Source organism: Astatotilapia calliptera, chromosome 12, assembly GCF_964374335.1.
Source record: "Astatotilapia calliptera chromosome 12, fAstCal68.1, whole genome shotgun sequence".
In the NCBI taxonomy this organism is placed as follows: Eukaryota; Metazoa; Chordata; class Actinopteri; order Cichliformes; family Cichlidae; genus Astatotilapia; species Astatotilapia calliptera.
Genome location: NC_137433.1, coordinates 3,357,444 through 3,373,370, shown reverse-complemented (window position 1 = coordinate 3,373,370; position 15,927 = coordinate 3,357,444). Strand labels below are relative to the sequence as shown.

Genomic DNA, 15,927 nt, shown 5'->3' with positions numbered 1-15,927 from the left:
GTTTTTTCTTTCTTTCTTTCTTTCTTTCTCTGTTTTTTTCTTACAGGTACAGCAGTTAGCGATACATCATGCTTTTGTATTAGTGCTCTTTCCTTTTTTTTAAAAAATATTTTCTACTATTTTCTCCTATCTTCAATTTTTTTATTTTCTTGCCTGTCAGCTTAGACATTGTCATACTACACATTTTGTGTAGAAATGAATGAATAAACAGATAAAAGTAACATACAAACTCAAGGAGCCCATAGAGAATTTATAGAGCTCATCTTGTAAAAAGCAAAAATGTCTTTGGCACAACATCGCATCAGGTCTCATTGCATAAAGTGCCAGACAAGTTTGAAAAACACACATACTGATATAAGAGAGAGAGAGAGAGCAAAAGAGAGAAATGGGTGAACTGGAACAGGAGGACTGGGAGACCATGACACCTGTTGGTGGAACACCACTAGAAAAAATCTAGTACCGGTATCTAGTGTGTTGGTTAAATCTTTGATGCAGGCCTGTATGCTGAAATGCATTGGAGTTTTAGTTTAAGTTGAACTATGCAATGAGAATGCCTCATTGGGCACCTTAAAAAAAAAAGAAAAAGAGAATGGCTTGGAGGTTTTTTTTAAATTTTATTTTAAAGCCCAACTTTATTTATGTAGGATACTGTTTTATTATGAATCAAATTTTAGCTGCAAATATTTCTTCAATTACTTCACATTCCTGTGGCAAAGGTGTGGCTCTGCTGAAGAGGAGGGGTGGTGCAGTGTGTTTGGCGGAGGCAAAAGACAATCTCCAGACATTCTTTCATGAGGTGGAGGCTCGAGAGAGGTTTTTACCCAAAACAGACAAAAAAAAAAAAAGCTCTCCAAGTAACACTTAAATATTAAATAAAATCCAATTGTGAAGCTGAACTTTAAATGGGTGGGCAAGGGGGCAGGGGTGTGTAGAAAACGATGTGTCAGGAGTCGGGTGTTCTCGCCGGTTCTAGTGAGCCTCGACCTCCCGGTCAGCTATCGAGCTGGTGGGTAACTGACATCCTCAACAGCTCCATAGAATATGTAGAATCGAGGCACCCTGGCCATCACATCTCCAGCAATTGTCCATCGGTATCAAGTTCCATTTTTGCAATTATTGCAGTGTTCGATGCCACCTGTGAATTATCTTTAACTGGATAAACCTGCTACCAATTTCCTTGTAAACCCTGACAAATTGTTTGTCAGCTAGTTTTATATTAAAATGTTAACACAACACACTGACACCACAAACACAGTGGAGAGTTCCAGTTCAGTTACTTGGAGTGAAAGTGCAGTTGCCAGTGTAAGGATATCTGTAGATCAAAGCAGCAATGCCCCTAAGCCTTGACAGATGAAATCCACCCTAATGAAACTGTTGAGAACTATTTAAAACAAGCACAACTTGTAATGAGCCTTAAGTGCCCATTAGAAACTCAGTTTTTAGCACTTCTATATTTTCATTTTTCAGTTTACATTTTTGTGTTAAGTACACTATATGGGGAAAATTGTTTTGCATATGAATGAATGAAAGCAATACTCGTAGTAGTAGTGTAGTTGCAACACAGACTAGTGATAGATTTACTTTTACTAAATATATTGAGCTTTGTTTTATAACCAAAGGCTAACTTTGTTTTGCTCTTGAGCGCCTGAAAACACAATTTATTCTAGCAGAAAATAAAAAGCCAACAAGTTTGAAGTCTCTTCCTGTTTTGCTGACATTGAAACAGTGAATGCAGAATGCCAGTAAATTCCAGTCAAATGACTGCACTAAGCTGCAGTTATGATGCTACATGGCAGCATGCAGGCGGTGCTTTCAAACTAGTGATTTTTCTCACTGCTTTTGCATGTACTGCTGTGGTGAGCACTGCAGATGTTTCATAGGTATTTTTGACATGAAGAAAGAAAATGCTCTCAATTATGGAAACAGCCAGAGGGTTTATTTGTGTGATTTACGTGTGTGGCTGTTAATAAAGTTGGCGCTCTCTCAGGGGCGTGAGCGTTCATCCAAAATGGCAGAAGGCTGATGTGTTTATCTCGTCGGTGCAGTTTACCATGTACATCAGATTTTCCTGCGCATCTTCATACTTCTGCTAACAGGTTATGGACCCAGAGAGCTAAGAACCTTTCTAAAAGAGTTTTTTTGCCACATAGAGAGAAATGTCGCAACGTACAGCGTGCTCGGTGAGGATCAGCATACCATAGCGCCATGAGCCGACGAGCCGCTGAGTCAAATAGCCGTTGGTCTGGGCTAGTTTTTGATGGAGTAACTACGGCAGACAAAGTTTTGGGCCACCTTCATTTGCAAGGACTAAAAGACATTATTTTGAAGCAGCCTACCGACGTGGAGGGAGAAGAAGACGGAGCAAGGAATGCAGAGGCCTACGCGGAGCTGATCCAGTTTCTGGGTGATAAAAGTTTGTCTCTTGTTATGCGAGAAGCTGCGGATGATGCATGGATGTTGGAAGGCGCTGGGCATTTTAAAAACCTATTATGCAAGTAAATGGCCTGTATTTATATAGCGCCTTACTAGTCCCTAAGGACCCCAAAGCGCTTTACATATCCAGTCATCCACACATTCACACACACGTGATGGCAGCTACATTGTAGCCACAGCCACCCTGGGGCGCACTGACAGAGGCGAGGCTGCCGGACACTGGCGCCACCGGGCCCTCTGACCACCACCAGTAGGCAACGGGTGAAGTGTCTTGCCCAAGGACACAACGACCGAGACTGTCCAAGCCAGGGCTCGAACCGGCAACCTTCCGATTACAAGACGAACTCCCAACTCTTGAGCCACGATCGCCCCAAAAGTCCAGCAGTGAGATTGTGACTGAGTATGTGATACGATCAGAGACAGCTATCACAGCCCTGAGAAATGCTGGAGAAACATTGAGTGATTGGTTGCAATGGTTTTGAAGGGACTGCCAGAATCATTCAAACCTTTTGCTATCCAAGTGAAGTTGAATTGACTTTTGCTGAATTCAAAACCAAACTGCGAAGCTACGGAGACACAGAGAAAATGCACGCTGCAGCATCAGATGACAACGTCATGAAAGGACGTGCACGACCGAGTAACAAACCCATGTTTGAACATTCGAATGACCGGGGAGCCGGCAACAGGGACATGGTGTGTTTCAGATGCGAACTAAAGGGACACAAAGCCAAGATGTGTCAGTGCAAGCAGTGGTGTAAATAGTGTAAAACCACTTACTGGGACTCAACCTGCAGACGGAGACAGCAACAGAACAATGCACAAAAAGTTTCCGAGGAGTTGGGCAGCAAAGACTACGCATTCTGGATAAGCAGCAAGGATACAGAGTTCCAGTCAGAACGTGGCATCAACAAAAAGGGTCTGATGGTGGACACAGGGGCAACTTCGCATATTATTACAGATATAACGAAGTTCGGAAAATTTGACGACAGTTTCCAGACCAAGACACACTACGTGGAGTTGGCTGACGGCACTAAGTGCACCAGAGTTGCAGAGCAAAGAGGGGAGGCAGAGTTTTGTTTAATAGACAGCAGGGGGCAGTGCCACAAATGACAGGAACAGTCCAGCTTATATGGGCTACTACCTAGAAAAGTACAGAAGCATAGACTGGTGAAGTTTGAGACCAAAACAAGAGTAGAGACAAATACAAACTGACATGATGATAGATGGGTGTACACAGTCAAAAACAATGTTGATGGTTCTGAGAAGTACAAGGCACGTTATGTTGCTAAAGGATACAGTCAGAAGATAAGTGTGGATTATGAAGAAAGATTTTCCCCTTCTGCTAACCTGACTACTATCAGAGTGTTGATGCACAAGAAAACATGCTTTTACATCAGGTGGATGTTAAAGCTGCCTATCTACACGCATGGAACATGGAGGTATTCATGGAACAACCTGAGGGCTATGAGGTGAAACCTGACACAAATGAAAAATGGGTGTATAAGTTGAAAAAGTCGCCATATGGTTACAGAGCTATGGGCTAAAACAAGGTGTTGCATGAATATCTGAGTGAGAACAACTTTGTGCAAAATCCCACTGACCATTGTGGGATTTTGATAATATGGGTAGATGACCTGATCATCACTACTAGTGATGAAAGTGAACTAACTGTTGTGCAGCAAAATTCAAAACGAAGGATTTGGGTAAACTGAGACATTTCATTGGAATAGATTTTGACCAGAGCGATAACTGTGTAAAAATGTCACAGAAACAGTATGTGGAAAAAAATACTTGAAAGGTTCAACATGCAGGAAGACTGACACCTTGTGAGAAAACACTGAACTACACTGATGGTGCAGAAAAGATGAGTGAGGAATTTCCTGGAGGAACCCACCCAGGGGATTAATAAAGTTTCATCTAATCTAATCTAATCTAGAGGTACAGAGAGGCAGGTGGTAGTCTGATCTATTTGGCTACATGCACAAGACCAGACTTGAGTTTTATAGTCAGTAAACTGTCACAGTATTTCACTGAGCCAACTGAAGACCAATGCACCACAGTAACACATGTACTGAGATATCTGAAGGGAACATCCGAGAAAGAACTGTGTTACAGAAAACGTGACAATGAAGAACTGAGGTTGTGGGCATACAGTGATGATTGGGCAGCTGATGTAACAGACAGATGTAGTACGACTGGTTATTGTATAAGTCTGGCTCTAAATGGTCCTTTGATTTCATGGAAAACCAAAAGTCAACTTACTGTTGCATCATCTACCTGTGAAGCTGAGTACATGGCTGTAGCTGCAACCCTACCTACAGGAGTGTTTGTACCTAATGTAACTGTTACGAGGTATCGATGGACAAGAATATGCACCGCCAAAGGTTTATGAAGATTGGCTAAGAATCCTGTAACGAGACAGAGATGTAAACATGTTAACATAAAGTACCACTTTGTAAGGTCAACTGCGAGTGAAGGAAAAGTAACTCTGGATTATTGTTCAACAGAAGAGATGGTAGCAGATGTAATGACAAAACCTGCAACAAAAGTTAAGTTGTTCAAGTTTGAAAAGTTTATGTTTGGACATTAACCAGGTATACAGACATATATACAGCACCGGCTGAGAAACCCTATATGTGTTTTTGTTACTTAAGAGAGTCATAATATGAGAGCAAGTGGGGGTGTTGACATGAAGAAAGAAAATGCTCTCAATTATGGAAACAGCCAGAGGGTTTATTTATGTTTGAGGTGTGATTTACATGTGTGTGGCTGTTAATAAAGTTGGCGTTCTCTCGGGGGCGTGAGCGTTCATCCAAAATGGCAGAAGGCTGATGTGTTTGTTCCTCCCTAATTATCGTCGGTGCAGTTTACCATGTACATCAGATTTTCCTGCGCACCTTCATACTTCTGCTAACAGGTATGTTTTGCCCCTTTGTTCACGTGCTTTAACTTCACTATAAGTGTATTGGACATGTGGCACATGGTGGGAATTCTGTTCTTTAAAAATAAATGTCCCTGCAGCACAAGTGTGTATACACTTCAACACAATAAGAACAGTAACAGTATATATTTGTGTGTGTGCTGAATATGGGAGAAAGATTCAAGACATAACCACAGTGCTTAGAGGCTAGTGGAGCTAAGAGCAGACCGCAGGAACCTCCCTGAACAGGATCCAGTAACCATCACAGATATCCAGGAAACAGTCTCCAGCATGAAGACTTGTCCTGATCCCCAAGGACACATCTGCACTTCTGCCATCTTTGATCATTAACTTGGAGTTTGGGGTCATTCTCACTGGAAATTTGAACGTCTAACTTAATTTGGAACCTGCCTTTGACCATATAGCAGCTAGGATAGCCTTCCTAAAGCCAGCAATGTCACACAGCCCATGTCTGAATGGACTTGCAACTAGATCAGCTATGCAGAAACAATATTGGTCTCTGTTACTTTGATGTGCTTGACAAATAATTTATAAAAGGATCCAATCAGATTAAGTAACCTAGACACCACAGGATCCAATCAGATTGCAAAAAGTAGTTTGCACTAATGACCCATTATATTTGTGGCTCCTCTAAGTTACAGGTTCCTGAGCTCAGCTCGTAAACAGGCTTTAGGTGATAGAAGTATTTCTTAATGGAACGCAATGATTATTCTAGGAATACCTGTCTGTAAATGCTAGTTGCCGCCTTTAAATGACTTATTACTATTGATGCATCCATGTAATTTGTTATTAAAGTGCAAGTGTCGATTAGCTGTGTAAAGTAACACTGAAAAGGAAGCGGTTCTGCCAGCCTCTCACTTTCGACCACTAAGAAGCTAAATGAGTCACTAACTTTCACATAACAATAGGCTCATTCTGCCTTACAGATGTTTTTATTTTTGGCAAATTATTATGTGCGAAGCATGTAAGTCTGTTCCTCTGTAATGCTTTCTGTGTTTGTCACAATAAAAAATAGTTTTCTTGAAGTTGAACATTATTATTCAGGACAGTGCATGTGTTGGGCACTGATTATTGCGTCACTACAAGAATGTATTAAGAGGATAATCGAAGTAAGTTATGGTAAATGGAATGATTCTTATATGGTATAGATTCTTTTCTACTCACAAAGCGCTCTATACAACATGCCTCATTCACCCCCAGTCTCACAAGCACTTCTAAACACAAGTGCAAACTAATCAACATTCACACTCCGATGAATGCACCCCAAGTTAGAATATAATATGGAGTTTGTGGTTTGGAGTGCTGGGTCATTAAATGGCCATTGCATTTTCCAATTCTCCATATTTTTGTCAGTTCGAAACACACCAGCATTTAGTTTGTGGTTATTTGACTTCTGCTGGCACACTCAATATCTTTTTTGTTGAGGCCACCTGACACAACAGTGGTCTGTGCAGCAGTGCCTGTTAATGTCACTTGAACAGTGTTACAGAGTCTTGGACTCTTGGGACTTGAGCTAAGGCAATATTTCACAAACCCACAGTTACTGTGTTACTAATATTGAAACTGCTTCTGTGTATCACATCTGTGCTATGGAAGGAGAGGAAACTGACCTTTTTCTAAATTGGGGAAGGACTAATTTAAATTTGCAAAGATCTTAAGATCTGCAAAGGCAAAGTCTGTTAGTTTTTGGAGCATTTTAGTCAAAGAATCAATGGGCATGGGAAATTAGTGGTGCACTGGGAATTATTATATCAAATTCTTAGCACAATAAAAGCATTGCTGTATGGGTTACAGTGTGAGTGATTGTGTGATGGCGTCAGCCACACATAGATAAAACAAGTCCATTCATTCACTTTATTAGTTTGATTTGCAGTTGCTTCACTAATATAATTCATTAATGTTTTTACTTAAACCTGACACTAATTTAATGAAGCGTGCACATAATGGCATTGTGTGGTTTTTCTAAAGATGTTTTTTGTTATATTAATTATGTTTTTCTTTCTTTGAGTTACCTGGTTTGGGGCGGTGGCTGTTTCCTGTCTGGGCAAAAGGCGTGGCCGAGGGCTGAGGGCTTTGAATGCCGACCACTATAAAATCTACCCTCCTGTGTCTTTGCGATTAGGCCAGTTTGTGAGTTAAATTGTGTCAACTTTGTTTCAGTTTCTGGAAGTTGTGTTTTGATTAGAGTTATATTTAGTTGACCTCTTTTATGGGCCCACTAATTATATTTTTGAATTCTGTCTCTTTGAACTTTTTTGAGGGTTAAAATAAAGAAAACCCATTTTAAAGACATTATTTCTGTGTCTTCTATAATATAAAACTTGCACAACCAAGATATGGAGTTGTTTTTTATTATAAGACAGTTACTTTAATACACAGAGAACACAGTGACTTCAGAGCCAACATTTAGTTTCACACCATGGTCTTTCCTTTACCTAATCCTAGGTGCTTTTATTGTCTAACAATAAAAGAGTCTGGATGTGAAACTTGGAGTGTGGTGTGGCAACACATGACATGGTTTTCTTGCTGGCAGTTTGGCATGTGACAACAGGAAACGCACAGGTGATACTGAAAATGTTAGAATACATGAGATCATTCCAGAATCCCTTATAATACAGACTGTCATGGTTTGGTGGGATGCAATCATGAATGTCTGCTGTATGGTTTGTAAGTTTATTAACAATCCCACCCACTCGCTGGTCCCCAGTGCAGTTCATAAATATGGTGATTACTACCACCACCATTTAGTAATATATATAGAAAAGGAAAAAATACAGAAAATAGTTTTGTGTATAAGATAGTTGTGAAATAATAGATAAAAGATGGGTACTGTGTGATATCTGTTAATATTTTGGGTACGTAGAGAGTTCTTCACTGTAAACCAGCTAACTATATAACATCTGTGTTGTTTCTAAATGGGAATTTCAAACATAGTCTTCCGCCAACACTGGATCTTGGGACTCAGATACCAGTCATATCCATGTCATATCCACATGTTAGAAATTTCCAGTCATTTCTGAATCACTTCTGTTCTGAATGTCTACCTGCCCCTTCCTGAAAGACTGGAAGGTATCTCGAAAGTTTTGCGAACCGAAGTAGTACAACAGTGGATCCAGGCAGCTGTTTACTCCCGCAAAAATCCAGGTTGCGTAATATGCTGTCTCAAACTGAAGGAGAAGATGGCATTGTTGCGGGTAGTATTTTTTTAATATGACTCCTACAGTCCGTACCACATTCAGAGGCAGGAAGCACAAAGCGAATATAACCAGACACACACCTATCATCCTCTGAGATTTCACCTTCACTTTCAGACCTTTAGCTGTGCTAATGTTTAAGCGAGTTAAGGTGTTTGCTAGACGGCTATAGCATGCAGCAGACACAAAGAAAGGGAGTAAAAACCCGAAGATAAACAGGATAAAGTTAATGACAAAGTAGGATTCTGTCAGTTTGGTCTGATGAATGGAGAGACATTGTTTGTTTTTCCCTTCTGTGGTGGTAGGAAGAGTAAAAGCAAAGATCAGAGCCTGGATCAGTAGCAGAGACCAAACTCCAGCGCAGAGCTTCCTGACAAACTCCTTCCGTTTTATACAAGAGCTCCTGTTGAAGTGAACAACAGCCACATACCGATGAATGCTGATGAGAGTGAGGAAAATGGTACTGCCATAGAAATGTGAACTCAGCAGGGCAATCTTGAGTTGACACAGGAACTGACCGAATGGCCAGTTGTTACCCATAGCAAAGTAAACTGCCATCATGGGAGTGACTGGTGTGGCGATGGCATCGCTGAGGGCCAGGTGGAACTGCAGCGTGGTTCCAGACGTCCAGCAGGGCAACCGGCAGCAGAACACCCACAGGCTGAAGGTGTTCAGGAGGAAGCCAATGAAGAAGACCAGGCAGAGCAGGATGGTGATGGACACATGCTGACTCTCCGCCAGGCAAAGGTCAGAAGCATTGCTGTTATTCCCAAGCTGAGAGAGAACTTCACCAGGCATCTTTGAGTTCCTTACACCTGTGAGAAAACAAAGCAATCATCACAACACAGTCATGTGGCAAAAGCTGTAGTTTGACCGCTTGAGGCTGGCTCCAAAGAGAGTAATGGGTAGTTATGCTCACTGCGTTGCCTGTGTCGTGGGTGTCACACCATGTGTATCTTTTTGTAAGCTGTTCAGCTGTGGCGACCAAGGCAAGACGCAAGTGTATGGTTGTGTCGGTTTAATGTTCCCGCGCAGAGACATACAGACATACAGAGGGAGACGTTGGAACAGTTTGAAAATTCTGGACCTTGTGAAAAACAAACACATGACAAATTCTTGGCTTCTGGTTTTGACTTCTTCCTCTTTTACATCAGCGTTTGTGTGACAATATTGTCTGAGTGTCGACACCTGTTGTTCAGGATAATACTGCAGCGGCTCCTGTACCTCAATGGCGGTTTTAAATACAAGTGACTGTGACACAAGGTTGCAGCAGTGAATATAAATGGGCCCTTTGTACTCACTGTTCTTGCCCCAAAATGACACACATACTGGTGCAAGTCACATTTTGGTATGGTTTTGGCCAGTTGTGCACATCTCAGTTTTTGTAACCTTGTGTGTTTGCTTGGGGTTTATTGGGGCTTACATAACCACCACACTTCTCTAGGTGATTTTTGTTTGCTTGTTTTTTTAAAAGCTTATTAGTTGAGATTTTGTTGAGGATTTGGCTGTTTTGATTTGAATGTAAATGAACCGGTGCCTCTTTTCTACTCTAACCCAGCACTCAGAGCACTTTACACAACTTGCCTCATTCACCCTTTCACGCAAGCAACCCTAACCCTCCTTGGGATTGATCAAGAGATTGCTGAAAATAAATGAGGCCTTAAATTACACGGGGTAACATTTTACTGGCAATTTTTACCATCTGTTTAATAGAGTTGAGATAAACTGGGTAATCAAATGCCATTGAAGTGTTGTGTGCTGTTAGGAATCCTTAACTGACCAATCAGCATGCAAATATATTAGTATTATTGTCCTGCTTCTGGATTATTATTTTAACCATTTAATGCCATCTGCTCCTGTTTATTGAGGACTGTGAGTGACAGTCACTTCAGGCTCCCAAAGCCTTTGTTTGAACTCTGAATTGGCAGTATGTTTAGCCAATTCCTCCCAAAAAGAGAAAGCTCGTGGAGAGAAATCCTTTCATTTTGTTGATGCTGTTCTGCAACTGAGAAGTGTGTGTTTGTTTTTCCTTTATAAACACACCTACACATCCGTGTCCATCATCTTGCTTCCCCAAAACAAGGCTTCCTGACATTTTACTGTGGTAAAACTGCACAGCAGCATGGTTCACCTTGAAACCATTCAAACAATCCACTTCAGTAAAGTAAGAGTAAAGTACTCAACAGATTCAGTTTCAGTGCCTCATGTTAATCTCACTTTATTCATTCTTTTTTCCTTTGATCTGTTTATTCTTACTGAATCTTTTCTATATTATTGCCCTTGCACTCTTTTTCATTATTTATTCATAATGCTGAATGAATAATGAACAACTTTTAAGAAATCCGGCCACATTCTCTTCAATCTGCTTCAATCTCAGCACAGTTTGAGATTGAAGCAGTTTCCCTTGTTGCCCATGCTGATATGACTTCAGGCTCAGCTTTGAAACTGCCTGTCTGAGTACAACAGTCTGCGTTTTTTCTTATTTGTTATTCACAAATAAATAAATGTCTCCTGTATGCATCAGGCTTAAATAGGCTTATTAACTGCTTGGTACTTTCTTACTGTCAGGCTTTCTATGATCCTGTCTGAACATTTTGAATTGCACTATCCTATGTGCTGTAGTAATGAGTGAAGAGCTGCATGGATTCCAGATTCTGGTGACTCAGACATCATCCCAGCGTGATGTGGCAGCTTTCCTAACAGTGTCAGTGTTCAGTGGAGCTAAGGTCAGGTGACATGCAGTTATGTTTGTCTTCTTCTGTCTTCAGACTTTAACCTCCCTGGTAGAGGTAATGTAAAAATCATGTCTGTTAGTAGAATTCATGATGCCTGTGATTTCAGAGATTTTAGAGATCTGGATCCAAGAATTTTTGGAAGAATTCTATTAACCTATATGCAGTTTTGAATCTTGAGCTGCTGCTTCTTCTTGTAAAATGTTTGGATGTCTTTGTCTGCATGAGCCATTTGTCCTGCTTTATCTTTCTGAACAGTGTTTTGAAGACTTTCCTCTAAGAACACCACCTGTTGATAGGACCTGTGCTTTTTTGTGGAATCAAATCCTGTATCTGTATCTTTTCTATCTCTCACTGAACTGATCTTCCAATAGTGAGCTCACCTTTGGTCTGCCTGTTCCTGCATTTGATGCAACTGATTCAGTTTCCACAAAGAGTTTTACAGCTTCACGTGCTTAACTCTTACCAACCTTGTGTCTAAGATCAAACTAACAGCTCTTCTGACACTTTTAGATGCCATACTGTCCACGATAACTGTTTACATTTAAGAGTGTTTTTTGGAACAATGAGTTGATAAAATCAGTTTCATCTCCTTAACTCAAGGAAATTTGACCTTTGGTTCGGAGGAGCACTAAAGCAGAGGTGTGGACTCGAGTCACATGACTTGGACTCGAGTCAGACTCGAGTCATTAATTTTATGACTTTAGACTTGACTTGAAAAAATGTTCTCAGACTTGTGACTTGACTTGGACTTTTACACCAATGACCTGGGACTTGAATTGGACTTGAACCGGTTTACTTGAAAAGACTTGATATTTTACCCCAAATATAAAATTTAACATGCATATTATATGGAGATTGAAAATGTGACGTCATTCACGGGTAGAACCGCAAAGGATTCTGGGAACTCGTGGCAAGCGGTACTAGCGCACGCAGGCTTTCAATTAAAATCAGTCACACAGCGATAAAAAGAAACACAAAAATGGCAAGAAGCTGTTGTATTATTAACTGCAATAGCCGGTCGCATGACAGCCACGGGAAGCTGACGGGTAAAGAGATCGGTTGTTATCGGATTACGTCGTTGAAGAGAAATTGTTCGAGCCATGTTTCCGAAGTAACAAAGACGCGACTGGATTGCAGCCATTCAAAGATCAAATATAACGTCCCAGAACCCTCCAGCTCACAGGTTAGTCTGCTCCAAGCATTTACACGAAGGTCAGTCTGCTGTTGTAGTTAATGCGTCATTTTTCTTAACATAATTGGTGATATAGGTTACAAGCAAGTCTGGCGCTGAACAGAAATTGTCGCGCTATGCTCCTTTATTTATTGAGCATAAATAGTGAATTGTCCTGACACAATATTGCGTTTCGCTTCTGTTATTATGGTACATTGACAAAAACATATACTTTTATTCACAGGATAAAACAGGTTTTTTGTATCACTAATTGCCCAGTACGATTACAGCATACAGTATTGTTGTCACTGCTACATTTCTGTGATGCTACCAGAAATTATTTCCACTACTAATTAATTACCGTTGAGCTCAAATGTCCTATTAATAAACGGTTAAGGAATGTGTATTTATGATGACGATTTGTGAGACTGGTAAACTTATGATACGTACGATGGTCTTTCGTTCTACACGGTGCATTTCAAGGTCCTGCACCCATCCGTCGGTAAACTGTACCTGGGCTTGTTGCAGTGACCTGAAGTTACTAAACTTCATGAGTGTATGCACTCACTCCAAGAACCGTATGATTATAAATATGCATATAAATATGCTAAGATGAGATAGCTGACTTCATCTAACTAGCAAATGTTTTCCAGGCTACGTTGGTGATACAGTTTTTTTTAATGTGTATGATATTTTTGTCATGCGATTTTAAAGCTGGTCCTACAACCGCATCCAAGAATAACATGCAGCTTATCTCAGAACTGTCGGTGAAAATTATTCTTGGAGCTAGGTTTAATTGAGCTGCATTTTAAAGAGGTGCAATTTCACAATTTGTGTATATTTTCTAAGTTCACTATTTTGTCATGTGTTGAGAAAAACACAGATTTTAAAATTACATGGTCTAATATTTACATTTAGCATAACTGCAACATTATTTTTTCGTTTTGTTTTTTTTAAAGACTCGAAAGGACTTGAAATTCAAAGTTTCAGACTTGAGACTTGACTCGGACTTTTACACCAGTGACTTGAGACTCGACTCTGACTTGCCTGACATTACTTGAGACTTGACTTGAGACTTGAGGATAAAGACTTGAGACTTACTTGAGACTTGCAAAACAATGACTTGGTCCCACCTCTGCACTAAAGTACATCTTCTTGCTCATTAGTCCACAGTCTGAAATATTAATGTTCTTTTACTTTTACAGTTAGAACTGTACTTGTGTAATTTCTCACAGTTTCTTGTTATTTCTAAGCTTACATGAAAATGTGAAAGATTTCATTGGCTACAATCATACATATGTGACGCATATATATGAATGAACCACATGCTTTAAAGCAAAAGCAAAGTAAAATATGTAAGTCTTGTACTTTCTTGTAATTGCAATTGTTTTAAAGATCTTACCAGAGCTGAAGTTATCCTCAGTAATTTGTATCCAGTAACACAATGACTGCCTCTCTTGAGGCGTGTCAGCATGTAGAGTTGTTAGGGGCGGAGCTCTACAGTGACAACTACTGACAGCAGCTTTTTTTTCCTGCCAGCTATGTCAGGACTCAAAGTAACAATTTCCTTAAATGTGCCTTGTGTAGATGACGTGAAACTGCCAGCTGCCTGTTGGGATGCCCGTCAGTCAAAGCAGCCTTTTTTTCTGTTTCAGCTCTCTTTAGATTTTTCAGTGAATGGATCTATACAACGATAAGACTGCTGCCATATAACTGATAAATAGTTAATCAAATCTTCCTTCTGTTTACGTTCTAATAGAGTTCTTCATTAAAACACATTTAGAAACTCGACCAAAGAAAAAGTGTCAGGAGTGCACAGTAATGCTTATGCCTCTGCAGTATGCAGCTTTTCACATGCAATGAAAAAGCAGTTGTAACAGAAACTAATGTGAATTGTGAACTCTTTTACTTTTATGCAATCTGCAGTTTCATCAGACCACATGAGCCCGAGACCTCCGTTTCCACACACAGAGGATGAATTTCTTATTGCTGATTTTATGAGGGGTGCTTCATATACAAAGTATATTTATTGTCTTGTGTTTCTGTCTGTTTTGTGACTCTTAAAAAAAGGATTTTGAGAATTTAACCAAGACAAACTGCCTCCGCTGTTCTCTACAAAAGCCTTGTGTTGATTGTGTAGATTGTCGTCTCGGATCTGTCTTGTGATACATCATAAATCCACTTTACTGCACGAGGATGTAACCATTTATATACTCCTATACTCATCACCACAATATGTTTAAATACTTTCTTGTTGCTAAAACTGATTCTGAAGAAGGATTTCAACAGCTCAGAAAGTGTAGCAACTGTAGCAGTTTGTCTTGAAACAACAACTGTAATCTCCACATTTTTACACATTTTTCATTTTTTACACACTTTTTTTTTTCTCAAAATAGATTTTCAACTTTAATATCAAAATTTTGACTCTTTTTTTTCTCTTCTGGTAGAGAAAGTGAGGCCTAGTACACATTGATTTGCTACGGCTGCCTGTTGGGATGCTGTCAGTCAAGCAGCCAGATGTGGACGTGGATGTGTGGATGAATGTTAAAATATACTTTCATCCACCATATAGTAGCAAGGAAGGGGAAAACTATCTCTAGGGTTTGAATCTATTTTCTGCACCAAGCTGGACACACACCATTTAATGCAGTAAAGTTACTATGTAAGATTCTATTGACATTAACATTCTTTTGGAATTAGCTTCAAGTGTTCGTTAGAGGAACTGCAATTTGTAGCAACTCCTGATGGCTTCAATTTCCCTCGGGATTAATAAAGTATTCTGATTCTGATTCTGATTTAGCCTTACTACTTGCTTCTTCCATGTACATTTGACGCTGTAGCCAAGTGACTGAAGTCTGCTAAATAAAATACAGGCATATGTCTTGTAAGCTCTGAAAAGCAACAGAATGCAGTGCCTTGTTGGTGCTTTTCAAAGCACAGCACATAACACAAAGCAACATAAAAAGTTTTTGCAAGTGACCTAAACACACTTTCCTACATTTTTTTGGTGCAGATTCTACATGTGCCTTTATTATTTTCCAGTCATGTCAAGAAAGGCATGGCGCATGATTTTATTTTGTACCATATTAGATCTGGATTGTCACAGTAAAGCATTCAGCATAGTTTCATTCCAGAAACCCCGGTAGCAACCCTCTGTTAGCTGAATATCATGTTGGAAACGCTCTCCTTTGTTACTCACCATTCACAGACTTTTCAAATGTGAATGTAGGAAATGGGTTTTCAGTGACATGCAGCAGCACATTTTCTGTTTACTTCCCAGTATGCAGCTGATTAAGTTTTCACAGAGCCACTTGAATGCTTTTCAAGCTTAAAGCTTGGTTGCTTACATGCATAGTCGAAAACCATCGTCCTTACATACCCATGCAAACAGCAGACCGCTTTTACCAATAAGTCTTCGTTTCCTTTTGTGCTGTACGCTTTGACTTCTGGTCC

The 15,927-nt window shown here is 40.1% G+C and overlaps 1 protein-coding gene across 2 annotated transcripts; it reads right to left on the bottom strand.

Moving 5' to 3' along the window:
- Window positions 1–7,709: 7,709 nt before the first annotated feature.
- LOC113033983 (P2Y purinoceptor 2) lies at window positions 7,710–13,944 on the bottom strand. Of its 2 annotated transcripts, none has more exons than XM_026188232.2 (2): window positions 13,877–13,944; window positions 7,710–9,383 (listed from the first exon to the last, which is right to left on the bottom strand). In XM_026188232.2, the coding sequence occupies exon 2, from the start codon at window positions 9,364–9,366 to the stop codon at window positions 8,371–8,373; it is 996 nt and encodes a 331-aa protein (XP_026044017.1). In that variant the 5' UTR covers window positions 9,367–9,383; window positions 13,877–13,944; the 3' UTR covers window positions 7,710–8,370. The 2 variants fall into 2 exon arrangements, with proteins under 2 accessions (XP_026044017.1, XP_080164897.1); XM_080308771.1 differs by lacking the exon at window positions 13,877–13,944 and adding an exon at window positions 9,488–10,253.
- Window positions 13,945–15,927: the final 1,983 nt, after the last annotated feature.

Excerpts from the sequence above, each read along its gene's own strand:
- LOC113033983 (XM_026188232.2), bottom strand. The coding sequence starts at position 9,366 with ATGCCTGGTGAAGTTCTCTCTCAGCTTGGGAATAACAGCAATGCTTCT.